Source organism: Amblyomma mixtum, chromosome 3, assembly GCF_055824585.1.
Source record: "Amblyomma mixtum isolate Tamu chromosome 3, ASM5582458v1, whole genome shotgun sequence".
Taxonomy (NCBI): domain Eukaryota; kingdom Metazoa; phylum Arthropoda; class Arachnida; order Ixodida; family Ixodidae; genus Amblyomma; species Amblyomma mixtum.
The window spans coordinates 66737303-66754695 of record NC_143014.1 but is presented as its reverse complement, the minus strand read 5'-3'; the positions used below and the strand labels follow the sequence as shown (position 1 = coordinate 66754695).

The 17393-nt window shown below is 47.0% G+C and overlaps 1 protein-coding gene across 4 annotated transcripts in view; it reads left to right on the top strand.

Moving 5' to 3' along the window:
* Window positions 1-15194, top strand: part of LOC149350491 (uncharacterized) — a 133068-nt gene extending 117874 nt beyond the window's left edge. For all 4 annotated transcript variants that reach the window (XM_089579519.1, XM_089579517.1, XM_089579518.1 and 1 more), the window contains exons 23-24: window positions 12142-12307; window positions 15072-15194. In XM_089579519.1, the coding sequence (XP_089435645.1) occupies window positions 12142-12307; window positions 15072-15113 (208 nt within the window). In that variant the 3' untranslated portion in view covers window positions 15114-15194. The remainder of the gene's footprint in view (window positions 1-12141; window positions 12308-15071) is intronic.
* Window positions 15195-17393: the final 2199 nt, after the last annotated feature.

Here is a 17393-nt window from a genome sequence, read left to right as displayed (position 1 = left end):
TCGGATTGGAAGTAATCGAATCGTATTACTTAGTCCGGATATGTACTGATGTATGGCATGCTCAGTGCGCCTAGATACGCACGGTGCTGCCTCTGTGTTATGGAGGGAGGTAAATGAATGGACGGGCAAAGTAATAGGGAGGTCAAATAATCTTCTCGACGCCAAGTGGTTTGGACCACAAAGCTCATTCGAATAGGGTTGCCCGTTCCGTCCGTGTCCTGCCGTGCTCTCCCCTAGTTTGTTCGCGTCAGTGGACTTTTGTGTAATTTCTTATTTCCTCTCTTGACTGCAGCATCGCAACGGACTTACGACTTTTGGACCTATTCTTTTAATAAGAAATGTACAGTTACGAAGAACGTTTACGGGATGCAGATCCACAGAATTTTTTTTTTTTCCGTGGTCCCTTCCTATCCACTCTCCTTGTATTTTTTACAGTGGATGGAGCACGCATGTCCCCTTGTTCATCTATGCTTTTCACTGACCTGATTTGACTAACCGCAAAGAATAAATGAGCATCCCGTAAGTTTTTGTCCATGAATGTACGAGCCTAAAAAGACGATGTTCAAGGTGAGATTTATGGTATGCAGCGAACTAGCTTCCTGAATGAGAGTGAAAATTTGTTCATCACGCGGCAAATAAATATATATCGTGATATGCAGTCAGAACGTCACGTCAAACTTAAATCTACGAGAGGCAGTCAAGAAGCAACCTTAACATTTTTAATGCGAAAGCATAACTAGTCCCATTGCGAGAAAAGCAGGCAGCGTATGTGTGAGTACTTACAGATGGTACAGGAAATCCCAGCGGCCTCAAGAAAAATAGAGTGACGTCATCAAGCGGCCGTATGACGCACACTGCAAGCCGAGCACCGCCGCATCAGAGAATCTTATACACGTCGTTCGTCCATATGTACTCACCACTGGCTGACCTTCATGTGGCGCCAGTTCTCTCTACTACATTCCTAGTAAAATTGCGAACAACCGTTTGTCGTTCAGTTTTGAAGGTGGTGTCATACGATTTCTCGTTGCATATAGCTTACATGTGCTAGTCAAGTTCGTGGCTAGCTTGCAACAGGGGTTCTAACCGACGACATATGCCCCTTTAACTGCATGCCTTTCCAGACTTTCGTATCAAAACTGTGATGCATCCGTTCGTCGTACAGCGTTCCGGGTGGTGTTATATATACGCGAGCGCATGTGTGTGGGTGGTGTCGTACGTCGCGCCACCGGAAAGGGCGCAGACAGCAGAGCGTGCTTCCCGCGGTGCACCGTTTGGTCACTGGATTTCATTGCGGCCGGTTGTATGCGTGCCCGTGCAATGAGCAATGGCCCATCAACGTCTACAGCTTCCGCATCGGCACCACCCGAAGTGGAACGTGGTCGCTCGCGCAAATACCGTATTTTCCGGTGTATAAGGCGCACCTGCCATCTATGCAGGCTGTCATTGAAAAAGTTGGTATATAAGACGCACCCGTATATAAGACGCACCCCAATTTACCCAGTTAGGCTAGTGAGGGTTAACTAAACACGCTTGCGCGACCATCAAGAAATTCACCGCACCTCTGAGAGATTCTTAAGGAACGCTAAGTGGTCGAAAAAGGCAACACTCACGCCATACCCGCCCACGTCTTACAAAAAAGAAAGAAACGAAAGAACTCTTCCATATGTCAATAATAACATATCTCTACTTAAAACCTTCGAAGTGTTCATCTTCGGATGGGCTATCAAAAAGATCGCCCATTTCTGGAGGCAACGCGGCTGAAACATTCTCTTCGCACTACGTACACGGAGGAAACAAAGTTGCAAAGGGTGGCTAAAAAAGAACGCCGGCTTGTCTTGGCTTGTCTTGACAATGGCGAGGAGCGCGATTGTCGTAATCTTTTGGCATTTTACATAATTTTTGCTTGGGGCCTCCGAAATGGTCGCGTGTCTGTGATCCCAGAAGTCGTTATCCCCGCAGTTTCATGATAAAGTTCACCTAAAAACAGTTGCGCACGGCGTTCCCCGTATTGAAGTATTAACCGTGTTACAACCGCGTCATTGGTAGTGATATTTTTTCGGTAAAAAAAACTTGAGCATGAACCTGAACAATTTCTGAGCTCGGGAAAAAAAACGAAAAATTTTCATGTAAGACGCACCCTTGTATAGGACGCACCAGCAAGATTTTCGAAAAAAAGCCGCGTCTTACCGGAAAATACGGTACGCGAACGCCGAAGACGCACAGCAGCGGAGAAATGCAGGCAGCTGTGTTCGGTTCCACCAGACCCGTCTCCGCGTCTCCGGCCACGCAAACGCAGAAACTCGTAGAAAAGAACTTTAATGCATGTACAAACATTACGTGTAAACAATGCTTTCGCAATCCCACACATAAGCAGTCTTAAGTGTCTCTACCGCTTTTTTGTTCAGCAAAAATGCGAGCCAGGCAGATCAGCATTTTGCATCTTATTTAACATATATTCTCCAGCACGTTCAATTAAGATGAACCAGCGCCTTTCCAATGCCTTGATTTGGGAAGAACAACTTTCGTCAGGTTCACCTTCACCATTCTTTTAATATCGTCGTCCATGAGGAATTTCTGGCTGCCGGGGTTCAAAGTTTGGGTTATCACAAGGCGCTAGGTTGGATGAATACGCTGCGTGCGGAAGACACTCTGCACGGGGATATGTGATATCCTCAGTGACACGAGCTGAGTAGGCCGCTCATTATCGTTCTGCAACAGCACACCAAAAGTTAGGAGACACTTTGGCGACTAAAGTGGTGCAAGGCGAAAGCCTGAGTACAGCATTCTGCCACGAATGTGATTGTGAATGATTATTCAAGTGCTGCCAGCGAGTGACGCGTCCATTGGCTGTCTGCTTGTGTCACTGATGTGTGGTTAAGATGTTAAGCTTCGCCTCTAAGAGTGGAACGCGACAGCGTCTTGCAACGCTGCCAGGGAGTCCACAGAACGCCATCGCCCATTTGGCTCTACGCCTTGCTGGACAGTAAATTTATTTTTGAGGAAAGGAAAGGTATTTCTCTCGCATATCTGGGTGGACACCTGAACTTCGCCGTAAGGGAAGGGGGGAAGATGGGAGTGAACGAAGACGCCATATTATTTAGACGCGCCTTTGTTCTTTCCAAACCATTCAGCTGGCATGGCGCAGTGGCTAGCGTGCTCGTGTCGCACTCCGGAGACCCTGGTTCGGTTCCCCAACTCGACTAATTTCGTAATCGGTTTTATTTATTTATGTGGTCTGACTAGAAAGGTTAATTAGGCTATTTGATATTTACATTACTGTAATTCTATCCATCGTGTTCTGTCATTCACCTGTCAAATGTTGGAACTGTCTAGGATGTTCGACACAATGTATACGAAACGAGGAACGTCGAAGCGGGCAATGTCGAACTGGGTGGGGAAGTGGGTGGTGTTGGAGGGAACAGGCTTCGGCCGCTTATCTGTTTTTTCAGCAGCGTCTGCTTCCGCGGACGCGGTTGTTGCTGCGACGCGCGTCTTTATTTTCTTTTGCTCTTGATTTTCTTCGACTTTAATTAGGCTAATTTATTAATTAAGCAATTAACTAAACTCAATCCCACTTAGTTGGAGCATCACTATACGATCCCTTTAATCGGTTGCATGGTTACTTGCCAAAGTACAATTGGCCCCATTTGAAATTCACGCATTGTGACGTCACGAGCATTTTGACCAATTGAAAAGCGTGACATTTCTGTCGACAACTCCTGCTTACAACGGTGAGGCATTAAAGGCTTCCGCCTTAAAAGTTAATTAGGGTGATTGGGTAATTAAGCAACTAACTAAGCTCAGTCCCACTTACTTGGAGCATCACTAAACGATCGCTTCAATTGGTTGCATGGTTCTTGCCAAAGTACAATTGGCCCCGTTTGAAATTCGCGCACTGTGACGTCACAACCGTTTAGACCAATTGAAAAGCGTGACATTTCTGTCGACAACTGCTGCTTACAACGATGAGACATGAAAGGCTTTCGCCTTAATAGTCAGTGAGCAGAAAAGAGCAAAGAGATGAGGAGCTACGATATAGACGCGAAAGATGCCAACAGTCACTGGAACCTAGGAAAGCATAAGGTGGTGGTAGCTTTATTTTTTGTGGTAGTGCCGATTGGGCAGGTGATTATTTCTGTAATCGTCTAGATAACAGATAACTCCACAGAAAGTAGAAGAAAAGACGACCACGCCGCCTGTTGGATCCCAACCCTCACCGCTAATTCCCCATCTAATTAGGCAACTAATACCCTCCGCCGCAATTGGAGAATACTTTAGTAATCCGAGACTGGCTGATGACATTACCTTGCTATATAATGCAGGGACGAATTGCAAAGCATGATCAATGACAAAGCAGAACGGTAGGTCTAAAAAAATATGAAAAAACCTAACGTACTGTTCTACAGTGTATAAGTCCAGTTTATTATTTATTATTTCCGGTTTCACTTGGGGCGTTCTAACAGCGACACGGAAGAAACAGGGACATGGTGTGGAGGGAAGAAACGATTACTAAACTCTTATTTGCTTGTTTTTTGGTGTCTGCTGCTGTTACATTTTGTCACGAGAGAAATATTAGAAAGGATACTGTTTTTTTTTCTGCCCTGCTGCAGGGAATGTATCGAAAATGAAAGAATACGTGCACTAAAATCTCTCCAGAGAGTTCTTAGTTTACCCGGAATGAGAGAAAGCTTAACTGCGCCATTTATAGAGCCAATTTAGTCAGCGTCACTGATAGTCCAGTGTCCAAGTAGCTTCCAACGCGCACGAACAGCCACATTGAAGGATACTAGAGAAGAAATTAAAAGGCTCTCTTCAGTGATTGAAGAACGGAATAGAAAAACCGCTCTCGCAGGTTCTACACCGCAAAATCCAGCAGCGGACTCAACTGAGCAGTTGAGCTTCATAACGCCTGACACACGGCTCACTCAGACGAGTACATTCGCCTACTGAAGTACGGTGCCCCACTTGCTTGGGTTGTTTCAGCTACCAGTGAACACACACCGTCGCTTCTACCAAAGCAAGACCTGGATATGCTCGATTTTCTGTTACCGTTCGCGACTGGACATTTGAAGCCTCATAGAAACCACAGGAGAAGGATCTTCATTGGATTGCTCGTCTTCGACTGTGTGTCTTCGCCTCCCCAAACACATCTGCACGCTATCAGAAGCGCCACTGGAAAATAGTATGTTGTTTTAGGCCACTTCGGGTCTCTCGCAAGACACTATGAAATCAACAGCACTTTAATGTTTTGTGTCCACTGAAACGCGGCCAATGTGAGGCCATGAATTCAAACCAAGGAATTGTAAAAAAGAAAAAAAATGTCATTGCTACGGCTACGAGGACGTTTTAATATTCGCACAGTGTGGGTCGTAAAAAATCTCCCTGATTAAAAACCTAGACCTAACACAGAGTAGTTTATTGCACGTGTATGCAACCCATTTCATTTCGCTCTCGGAACTTCGGAGCTACTCACAGACGAGATCGCTGTTCAAAAGCCGAGAGGGCGACCACGCCTTATCTCCTCTTTTTGTGTTGACAAAACCGATTTCTACGAGAGTTACTGCGATTTAAGCGTCTATACCGGGAGTTTCTTTTCTTGTATTGTAGGAATATACTTGTCCTCAGCGAGCAGTTTACCCCTTGCGCTGTTGCGGAAACGAGCCCTAGCCTCCCACCGAGCTTGGAGGGCCTGGCCTGGGCTCCACCGAGTGATAACAAAGCAAGCCCTGGCCGGGCCCGGGTTTGTGCCGGGCTGAGATCTACCTGGGGCTTTGAGCCTCGTGCACGGGCCAGGCTCGGGTCTCGAAATGAGGACTGTGTAATGCTCTAATTCGGATCCTACCGGCGGCGTGGTTGTCTCTTCTTCTAGTTTCTATGAAATTATCTTCTGGTTTGGTTTGGTTTAGCTACCACACTCCTCCATAAAGTCAGCAAGAAATTCCAATAAGGAAAGGTGTCAGGCAGAGAGACACGATCTCGCCAATGCTATTCACCGCCTGTTTACAGGAGCTATTCCGGGGCCTCAAATGGGAACAGTTGGGGATAAGAGTTCATGGAGAACACCCGAAATAATCTGCGATTCGCTGATGACATTGCCTTGCTGAGTCACTCAGGAGACGAATTGCAAAACACGATCAATGAGTTAGACACGCAGAGCACAACGGTGGGTCTAAAAATTGGCATGCAGAAAACCAAAGTAATGTTCAACTGTCTAGCAAGGGAACAGGAGTTCACAATTGCTAGCGAGGTGCTGGAAGTGGCAAGGGAATACGTCTATTTAGGGCAGGTAGTGACTGCTGATCCAGATCATGAGAGAGAAACAACTAGAACAATAAGAATGGGGCGGAGCGCATATGGCAGGTTCTCTGAGATCATGAATGGCAATTTACCAATATCCCGCGAGAGAAAAGTATGCGACACTTGTATCTTACCGGTACTCACCTATAGGGAAGAAACCTGGAGGCTAACGAAAATGTTTCAGTTTAAGTTAAGGACAACAAAGCGAGCTATGGAAGGAAAAATGATGGGTGTAACGTTAAGAGACCGGAAGCGGGCGGAGTGGGTGAGGGAACAAATGCGGGTTAATGTCATTCTAGTCGAAATCATGAGGAAGAAATGGGCTTGGGCAGGGCATGCAATGCGAAGGCAAGATAACTGCTGGTGCTTAATTGTAACGGAGTGGATTCCAAGAGAAGGCAAGCATGGCAGGAGGCGGCAGAAAGTTATGTGGGCGGAGGAGGTTAAGAAGTTTGCAAGGACACGGTGGGCGCAGCTGGCAAAGGACAGGGTTAATTGTAGAGACATGGGAGAGGCATTTGCCCCGCAGTGGGCGTAGTCAGGCTGATGATGATTGGTTTTAACGTCCCAAAGCAACTCAGGCTATGAGGTACGCCGTAGTGAAGGGGTCCGGAAATTTCGTCCACCTGGGTTTCTTTAACGTGCACTGACGTCGCACAGTATATGGGCCTCTAGAATTTCGCCGCCATCGAAATTCGACCGCCGCGGCCGGGATCGCTTCCGCGTCATTCGGGTCAGCAGCCGAACGCCATATCCACTGAGCCACCGCGGCGGCCGTAATTATCTTCTATCTGAACGATTACGAAACAAATCCCTCCCTTACCTATGCAACACCATCATAACAAAAATATATCTGTCGATGGTTTCCTTTTGGCTTTTATGACTGTTGCCTTCTTTCGTGTGCACGCCAGAAGTCAGGATTTAATTCATGGCGTTTTGACTTGATTTCTTTCTGGTGATTCTCGCGAAGCTACGAGAAGCTGTTCAGTAAGTCCCATGGCCATGTAAAGGTTCAAGAACAGTGCATGAATTTGAAGGCCAGGGTGTTGGAAACTTTAGCAGCCTCGTCAAGGATCCATGTCGCCGATCCTTGCTCGCTCATTTAGTCTCCAGTTGGAAATAATACACACAGCAGTTGCGCATACAAGGGAAGGGAAATGAGAGGCTCATTATGATATGCAGTGTGTCCCAACTAACTTTAGCCAGGGTTTAAAAATACGCCCAAGCACTCCAACACGAGGTGACCAAATGCATGTCGCTGCCAGTTGTATACATCAAATCACACTATTTTTTGTATTCTGCTTAATTGTATAATTAATCGCGACTAATTGACCAACTTCGCAAGCAACGAAGTTAGGCGAAAAATCCCAACGAGAAAATTGTTGAACGGGCTGGAAAACGTTCCACTGAACAGTTTCTAACTTTACAGAATTGCGTATTATTTTTTTTTTCGCTCACTGCTGATGATACAAAAAAAAAAAAAAACGAAAAAATGCATGACATGCTCGCTTGCCGCCGCGATTTCAGTGACTTCAAACGTTCTGCGCTCAAACGAAAATACCATTTAGCCTGGTCTGCCGCCGCTTAAAAGGCGAAAGGGCAGTGGCGTCATTGCTGGCCATGCGGTTCAGGCTAGAGTCGTCGGAAAATTTTCGAGTGACTCTAATTTAGGTTAGTGGAATGCTTCCCTCGCGGCGGTTCATGATAGCGATAGGCAGACGCAGGCCTTACCGCATGCACGGGCGTAAATCGCACAGACAGCGCCTGCGTAGCTGCCCGGTCACCTTTGAAGTGGGGGCACACCCGGCTAAATGACCTGTTCGTTTGTAGGCGCAACGTTTGAGAGCTTTGCAATCGCGGCGCGCAAGCGGGCATGTCACGTGGTATTTTTTTTTTTGTAAATCACGGGCATCTGCAGATAGCGGAAAAAAAAAAAACTAATGGGTAATAGATGAAAAGTTAGAAACTGTCCAATTGGTCGTTTTGCGGACCGTTCTACAACTTTTTGGTTTGAATTTTTTGGCCTAACTTCGTTTTTTAACGTATTTTTTGGAGCCATGTTCAGCTCGCGAGGAACTGTTTTCGCGAATAATATGGGCAAGATGTTGACACATAATTGGGCAAAAAAATTCTATGCGGAGCACGCTGTACAGGCGGCCAAATCTTTATCTGGCGTGCGTGACGGCCGCGTTTTCCGTGCTGCTGTAGCTTATGACGGAGCAAACTTGTGAAAATATCAAGTTTAAGCAAAGGCTCATGAGCCCGTGCTTAATATACAGATTTTCGCAAGTTTGCTGGATCGCAAAGCGCAGGAGCACAGATAAAGCGGCCGTCGAGCACGCCAGCTAAAGATTTTGCCGGCTGTACCTTTGTTCAATATGTTTGATACAAATAAACAGCCTTAATTCGGGCGTACTCAAAAATGTATATTTCTGGATACCTGCGGCATCACATCAGTTCTGAACAGCGTCTATAGCGCTCACTGAACCAATGATGCGTGAATGGGCTTCATCACGCTTGCTCTCGAGTTGACTTTTGCGATGTCCACGGCACATTGTTCTGGTTGCAATACCTGTAGTACGCACGCAGCTAAAGACAGCGTGAAACTGAGCAGGGAACGTACCACACCTGCTTCGCAAAATTTAGTGCCCGCGAATTATTCGTAAACCACGACTTAAGCCGCATGCGCAAAATGTTGCGCTGGAGAAAATAAATTAATTAATAAGGAATAAATTTGCAGTATTTAGTGCTCGTATCAGTCATGACGGCGAATCTAGAATTACAAACAACGCGTTCCGTTTCACGCCGTATTTTTATTAGGCGATGATCCAGTTATTAACCGTCACTCAAGTTACATTTTAAGCAATGGTCGATAGTTTAGCCAGTTATTAAACTCTCCTTAACATTACCTAACTATAGAACCTGTTTGTAAGATTCTCCCTCATTTGCCGCTGGCCGCCGCGGTGGCTCAGTGGTTATGGTACTCGGCAGCTGACCCGAAAGACGCGGGTTCGATCCCGGCCGCGGCGGCTAGAATTTCTTTGGAGGAGAAATTCTAGAGGCCCGTGTACTGTGCGGTGTCAGTGCACGTCAAAGAACCCCAGGTGGTCGAAATTTCCGGAGCCCTCCACTACGGCGTCTCTCATAGCCTTAGCCGCTTTGGGACGTTAAACCCCACAAACCAAACCAAACCATTTGCCGCTGCTCCAAATATGCTCAAATACTTCTTCCACCACCACTGTTTCTACGAATCATGTTGCTGCTATCACCACCACCACCGCCACCGCCATCGCCGCCATCACCACCACCGTTATACTCATTCTACTACAACAATAAAAACAACAAGAACGAAATGAATTATGCCTTCGTCAACTTCGCGAAAACTTGTGTAAGGTAACCGGTTTTCAACTGGGCGCTGAGCACTGCGCGCGGTTTTTCTTTCCCTTCTTTTCCATATGACGAAGCGTTAATAGCAAACTGTCGAAGAATGAAACGCTCAAACCCGGCGCTTTGGATAACTTCACTTGCAAAAGTAAACACTTTTACAACGCAGCTACCGTTGCGAAAATTGCGTCCTTGGAAACTTTTTGCATGCCAGATTTATTTCATCTAATGCAGATTTATTTCATAGAATGTTATGGCCTATGTCACGAGATTGGAAGTTCATTATTAAGCTCGTTCATCAGGTTAATGTGGGTTAAAAGAAAGTTCCTGGCTGTTTGCTCCGCGCGACCGTGAACGATACTATTTTGGTTATATTCATACAGTTGATTCGCGTTGTATTTTAGTTTTATTCACGCAATCCAAATTCATGAAAAGGAGGTTTTGTGAAAACGAGCGTACACTCTTTTGTAACCTGCAAACAAAGCGCTTTTGAAGTGTCTGACAGAAACCTATTTAAATATTTAACGGCGCAAAAAAACAGGTGAAACGTATAGGTACACGGCGAGACGAAGCACCAACTTCCAACTTAATGAGAACTAAAGCAACTAGCTCAAGAGCAAGTGCTTTTAAATCTGATGGAAGCGTTTGACAAGCTTGATGCGCTGGGGGGAAATACGTTAACACGATCTAATGACTGCGCCTGGATTAGCCTGGAAGTTTCACGTGCGACGTACAGCTCATCCACTGTAGAAAATATGCTCGAAAGCTTAATTCCGCAGTGCTTTTTGAGCTCAGGTGTCACAAAAGCTGACGCAGAAAAAGCTTCCGTGGATGATTCATTTTATTAATTTTATTTCTTTATTTATAGACACTGCGATAGAGTACAGTCGTCCGCATGCTTCTCTATATATACGGCGCTCGAAGGGCGTGCTCTGTTCTGAATGTATGACAATCGCCGCTACCTCAAGTGACCGATAGAAATTTTAAAGGCATGAGGAGTTATACACGATTCATGATAATGTGCGTGCACGATAAGTCCAGGTTTCGAGCCTTGTGCCATTCGTGAATGAGAAAAAGTGTGCTCTCAGGTGCACCGTTCTAGCGCTCTAGACAGGTGTGTGGACAACTGTACAATGTTATTGCAATTCGCATACAGAAAGAAAGCACAAAATACAGGCAACTTCACCGTGTAAAAATCTGTTGCTCCAATTCAACAAACAACAAAGAATGAATTATGTTTCACAACCTCGCTTTTAGTTTTCTCTAATTTACATCGTTCTGTGAAAGGGTAAAATCTCTGTGAATCTCTCATAATTCTTCGCAGGCTTGCGAAAAGCGAGTTGGGCATCGGCGGGATGCGTGATTAAATTGATGAGCATGGTTTTGTCTGAATAGGGGGAAATGGGGGAACTTCACCAACTGCTATAGTGTAGTGCAAACAAAGAAGCATTAGTGGCTATTCTCTGATCCGTAATGCCTCTGGAACTGGAGAGCCAAAGCCAAGGCTTGGAGCGTCTATGTAAGCGCGGTGCGCTTGTATTGGTGCGTGTTTGTCACTGAATCTTATTTTTATCGAGGGTATTGTGCTGCTCTTGCAGCCTTAATGCAATAGCGGCTACGTCTATGTTCAAAGCCTCATCACAACGGCAAGGCGAAGCCTTAGGAAAGAGCGATACAAGGATTGGAGATACTGAAAATTTGTTTTTTCTTTACCCTGTTCGTGGAAACGTATGAATCTGCAGTTGAACAAGAAAAAAGCGCACGCACGCACGCACGCGTGCGTGCGTGTGTGCGTGCGTGCGTGTGTGTGTGTGTGTGTGTGTGTGTGTGTGCGTGTGTGCGTGTGTGTGTGTGTGTGTGTGCGTGCTTGTGTGTGCGCGCACGCACGCACGCACGCACGCACGCACGCACACGCACACGCACACGCACACACACACTTGAATATCGGCACTGTACGCACTCAGCTAGCTGAATAACGGAACTGTAGGGCACCAACATATACACTGCCATCAACAATAAATATTAGGTTCATACCACACAAGCCTTCTTTGAACTCCCCGAGTTCGTTATCAACAAGCGGGTGCTCGATGACTCAGGTAGAGGTATTTTGCCGAGCGTAGATGAACGCAGAAAATGCTGCATCTGCTCTCATTTTACCCGCAGTTTATCCACGTGATGAAGGCTGATGAGAGAGAAGCAAATTTTTTACGACTGAGACTGCCACGAACGGGAGCTAAAAGTGAATCCAATAGAAAAAAGGATAAAAAATGTATTGCGTTGCGACATGTTTGAAACCTGCAGTCAAGGTTCACAGAAACGCGCTAAACTTTGAGGAGACGACGAGATCAAAACAAACTGCCACCAGAGAGATTGAAAGGTGAAAGCAAGCGCTGTACAGGAGCTTGTCGCATCTGTTTGGACGAGCCGTTCGGGCGCGGCCCTTTTCTCGTTTTTCCGCAGAATGCATTACGTGGAGTACCTCGGGCAGTTGATCTTCAAGCACCACATTGATCCGCTGCCCATATTCGACGTGGACGAGCTGGAGTTGGTACTGAAGCGGGCAAACGTCCGGCTGCCATCGCGCTACAAGCTATCGGACCGCGAATACCAGGACGCCCTCATCAAGGTAATGCGCGCGCGCTCTTGTAACGCTTACAGAACAGCGGGCCCGCGGCTATCGGCCCCTGCTCGGAGAACCAACCACCGCATGATGGGCACCTGTGGGCGCTGCACTGCCCCGCTAACAGCGTGGTTCGTTACGTGTGTAGCATTGCACTCTGCTCGCGTTCGGTAAAGGAAGCACGAAAGCCGACGACATGCCGTACAAAGAGAGCTAGATTTTTGTGTCTTAGTTACATGCTTTGCACTGGACAAAAGGCAGAGAAGTCTAAAATAACTTCAAAGGTACTCGTGGAAAGCTCTGTAAGGAGAACCCATTCGGTGGCGTCCCCTTTCAGAGCAGCCTCGCAGCATCGCTTGCGACACGCTACTGACGCCGAGACCGCGTCCAGCCGGTGTTAGGCAGCACGAAAATGTTCTGCTACTGAACTACTATGTGCTCACGTATGAACTGACACATCCCGGGCCTTGTCAGAGCAGCTTCAATATCCTGCCCTCGCCGTACCCTTTCCTTCGCCACTTACCGGCGGGGCTGCAATTCAGTGGGGCTGCAATGGTTCGATAAAGAAGAGGAAAATTTGGGACAGGCACACAACGCCTTCACGCGGGCATTATTTGTGCAGAGAGAAAGAAATCGCTAGGTCGCTTGTGAATTTCCCCGCATGCTTAAGTGAGGTGATCCCCCACAGTAGCTGGGGACTTTTTCCTGGTAAGACAATCGAAAAACTCTCAGTCCCATTACTAATAACCAGAGTGAGTAGATTTGACAGTTGCTGTCTTCTGCCCTTCTGCACATTCGCGTTGTCAAAAAAAGGATTCCACATTATTTTCGCTGCCTAGCTAACTTCGTCATTATATACCGGGTGTTTTTTTTTTAGAAGGTCCAAAATTTTTTAGAAAAGGTAAATTGCTTTAGGTTTATTTTAGCACTGGGGCTATACTGAGGGCTACGGCGGGCGCCAGGCAAGAGGCAAACTGCTTTAATTAGTTCGGTGATGAACTAAATATGTTAATAAACTTTTTAAATTTTATTTTAGGGGGTATGTTGTATTCGCAGAATTGGAGATTGTCCTCTAAACAGTCCAACCGAGAAAAAACAATTTTAATTAAAAAATTTTCACGCACGTTACCAGGCGCGAAAAAGTCACCCTGGTAGGCATCTTCACACCGCAACTCAGCGGCCGGAGCGCCTCTGACGTAGTTCGCTCCGCCCTGCACTTTGCGTCACAAGGCGGCTGATATCACCTAAAGGCCGGACGGGCGGCCTGTGCTATCGCTGCTTGGTTCGCTTCGCTCCGCGGCCTCAATGCCGCGTTGGAACAAAAACGCACTGACACAAAGCGCGGGGCGGAGCGAACTACGTCACAGGCGCTCACAGACGCTGTGTTACAGTGTGAAGCTGCCTACCAGGGTGACTTTTTCTCGCTTCGTAACACGGGCAAAAAATTTTTTCATGAAAATTTTTTTTCTTGGCTGGACTGTTTGGAAGACGATCTCCAATTCAGCAAATACAACATATCCCCTAAAACAAAAATGTTAAAAGTTAATTAACATATTATGCTGATCAGCGAACTAATTAAAGTAGTTTGCCTCTTAGCTGGCGTCTGCCGTAGCCCTCAGTATAGCTCCCAGGGTTAAAATAAATCTAAAGGAATTTACCTTTCTTTAAAAATTTTTGCCCTTCTAAAAAAAAAACACCCGGTATAGCGCTCTTATTAGGTTCCCGAAAAGTAGAATGGGACCTAATGTGACATCGGATTCCCTACAAACGAAACGCTAGCTCTAAATTACATCATTGGCGATTTTTGTTAGCTCGTATGTATCCATAGTTCATTACTGATCGAGAGGGCGCCGTTCACACTTATGGGTGAGTGATAGGACATTCTATAGCCACCGTTAAAAGTTTACGCGATGCGTCTGCTCGGGTGCAGTTTATTGCAGCGTTGCCTCGCGACCTAGTCGCCTGGTATTGGTATTAAGGCGAAAGCCTTTAATGGCTCATACTGTCGGCCAAAATTCTGTCACACTGTAGCTGTCAATCAAACTGATGACGTCATCGGTGGTGATGACGCCCACTTTGTAATCATCACTTCTATCGAAAGCCGCGCATGCGCAGCAGGATGACAAGACGAGCACGGGAGTTGGCGATCGCTTCTTGCTTCTCGGGTGATGAAATCAGCAAAAAAAAGAGAAAAAATGAGGAAAAGAAGAAAATGAAAAAAAAGAGAAAAAATGAAAAAGAAGAGAAAAAGAAGAAAAGGGAAAAGAAGGAAAAATAGGGAAAAAAGAGGAAAGAAAAAAAGAAACAGTCGGTCGTCTCCCAGAGGCAGCCAAATCCGCGTGAAAAGACTTTCGCCATGCGCACTTTAGACAGCCAAAGTACCCCTGAATTTTTAACTGGAGGAACATGCACGTACCCTCATATCTGCAGCATCTAAGGCAACTGGGTTGCCTGAATGCACTGGAAAAAAAAATCGCACACTCGTATCATGTAAAATTTCTGCTCTTGACTGAACGTACCATGTAGGATTCAGCTAGATTTACGCCCAGAGATTGATTTATTGTGTAGTGTTCACACTGTCTCGATGGAGTTCCTGAAGCCAATTATGGAGCTATCTGGTGATTCTGTTCTAGCTAATAATTCTGTAACGTACGCACTATTTCTTGTGGCGCTCGTATCTGACGCTTGTTCTGCGTAGTCTTTGCGCATGCTGTTTACCTGTCGTATGTTGCCGCAACGACCGTCTCTTTCTTTTATTTTTTTTTTTCAGGTTATCGACGCCGATGTGCCACTAGACGTAGCTGCTGGCTGAAACCCGACGGGGGCTTGTATCAAAATCCATCGCCTGGGCGGCCGGGCCGAGCGCTGAAAAGAAATCAGTGTCCTCGAAGAATCCCTGCGTCTTCTTTGCTTTCTTTTTTGAACGTGGCTCACCTACTCTTGGGATAATTGATCTTCCTCACACCAAAGGCGGCTTTCCGGCGCCAGCGTTAGCGGTCTGCGGGCTGCCGGGGCGAGAGTACGTGCGGAATTATGTGCCGGTCGTAATGCGATTGTGAGGAGTGCCTGTAAACGTGCGGGGTCATTTTTATCTGGGCAGCAGCCGCCAAGCTCGAAAGATGGATTGCGGTGGGAGTTCGAGCCCTGATTTTAGTGGCAAGTTGAAGCAAAAGGAAGGCGATCAATGTCTCTCAAGAGCGGAAGCTCTTATCACGAATAGCGAAGGGCCCCGAGAAAGGAAGAAGGAAATGAAAGCAGTCTAAGGGGCCCCGTAATCCTGCCGCCAGATAGAAGCCACTCTAGGAACAGCAAGATTCCAGGTCATGCGAACGGTCCTGCAACATTATGAGATTATAAACGCAGTGTGGTTGGAGTGCTTTTCACCGGGAGTCTGGGCAGTAAGGAAAATATATTTCGTACTGCTTTCATTCTGAGCTAAATTGAATAGCCGCAAGTGAACGCCGCAGATGTTTCTTGCCCTTCTTCAATTCTGCAAAAATGCGGAATGGTTTTGAGACTTCGCAGAGGAGCACACCTGGGAGTGAACAGATGCGGGGGGGGGGGGGGGGGGGGGTGTTTTCGACAGCTATTAATAAAGCAGAAAAAGCAAAAAAAAGGTATGTAGACTCGGGCTGCTGATGGCCCCAAACCTTGGATTTATTCGAAATGTACTGACTGGAGGCGGCCAATTTCGCTGTATAGTGGCTGTTGATTGAATCTCTTCACACAACCCGACCAAACCGGAAGAGGCATGGGAAAAGGTTGAATGAGAAAGAGTTAAAAAATTGTACAGCTAACCTTACCGACTTAGCGGATTAATCAGCGAAATCTGCTTGGCATTAGCGGCGTTTCCGGCAGGTAAGGCCGGTCTGGCAGATGCAAGCAACGAGCACGGTAGCGCTGTCACTTCCTCCGGCATGGTGAATTTACGAGCATCCAAAGCCGCACATCTTTGCGAACACCCGTCGTGGTCTCCTCTTCTTCGCACCTCGTCAAAACTGCATTTAACTCCGCAGCTGCCTTCTTTCGTAGCATTCTTCTTGGCCTTATCTTTGTTCGCCTTAGCTCGCTTCGCAATAGTGGTCGTAACGCATTCTTCCGCCGCTCTCTTCCTTCCGACAGTAGACGTGGCGGCGTGTTCGACCAACGGCGCCGGTGTCTCGGTCGATGCATTTGCATCTCCGCCACCCGCCACGGCACCGTCGGTCGCCGTCGCAGCCGCGCTGCTGTCTGGCACATTCTGCTCGGATATGAAGACGCCTTCGACTATGCCATCGGAATGGAGAATATTTACTGGAGAATATCCAGGAAAGGAAATGGCGCAGCAACTGTCTCACAGCTCAGTGGACGCACAGCTGATGTCGCGAGGAGGACAGGGATGAAAGGAAACACGCAGAACAGCGCCGGGGGTGGTGGAATAGGCAGATGGGGGGGGGGGGGGGGGATAGGTAGGAAAATGGGAGTGAAAGAAGAAGAGAGAAAGAGGTGCCGTGGCTTGTCGAGGCTCTGGCGGAGCCCTCCAATACAGCAGCTTTTCCTCCCTTCATTCTTTCTTCCTGCTCTCCCCGCCACCGGATTTTAAACTGTCATGGCCGATTCTGAATGACTTCTCAGCACTGCAAGTGTAGTTGTTCTCCGTGCATCGCTTTTTCAATGTTGTTAGTACAAGTGACAATTTAAATTTATGCGTAGCTGCCACAGCTAACTTCGGAGGTAACGTGAACGGAAGCTCAGAATAAACGGGAAACAACATTTTTTGAAACTAGATTAAGCAACACCTCGCGCGTGTACATATGCGGTCCCTAGAGAAGAGCCCAGAGCCTTTGGAAATCTGCCGCTCTATGGAAGCTGCCTGCAAATGGTGTATGCTAATTTGGCACATAGTCTCATTGGGATCCGCTCGCCGCGGTGGCTCAGTGGTAAGGGCGCTCGGCTACTGAGTCAGAGTACCCGGTCTAGAACCTGACCGCGGCGGCCGAGTTTCGATACAGGCGAAACGCAAAAGGCTCCCGTGCGCTTTCCTTCTTTCCCGTCGACGGGAGAGAGTGAACTGCGGGAGTAAGAGCCACCGGTTTGTTTTGAGGAAAGTAAC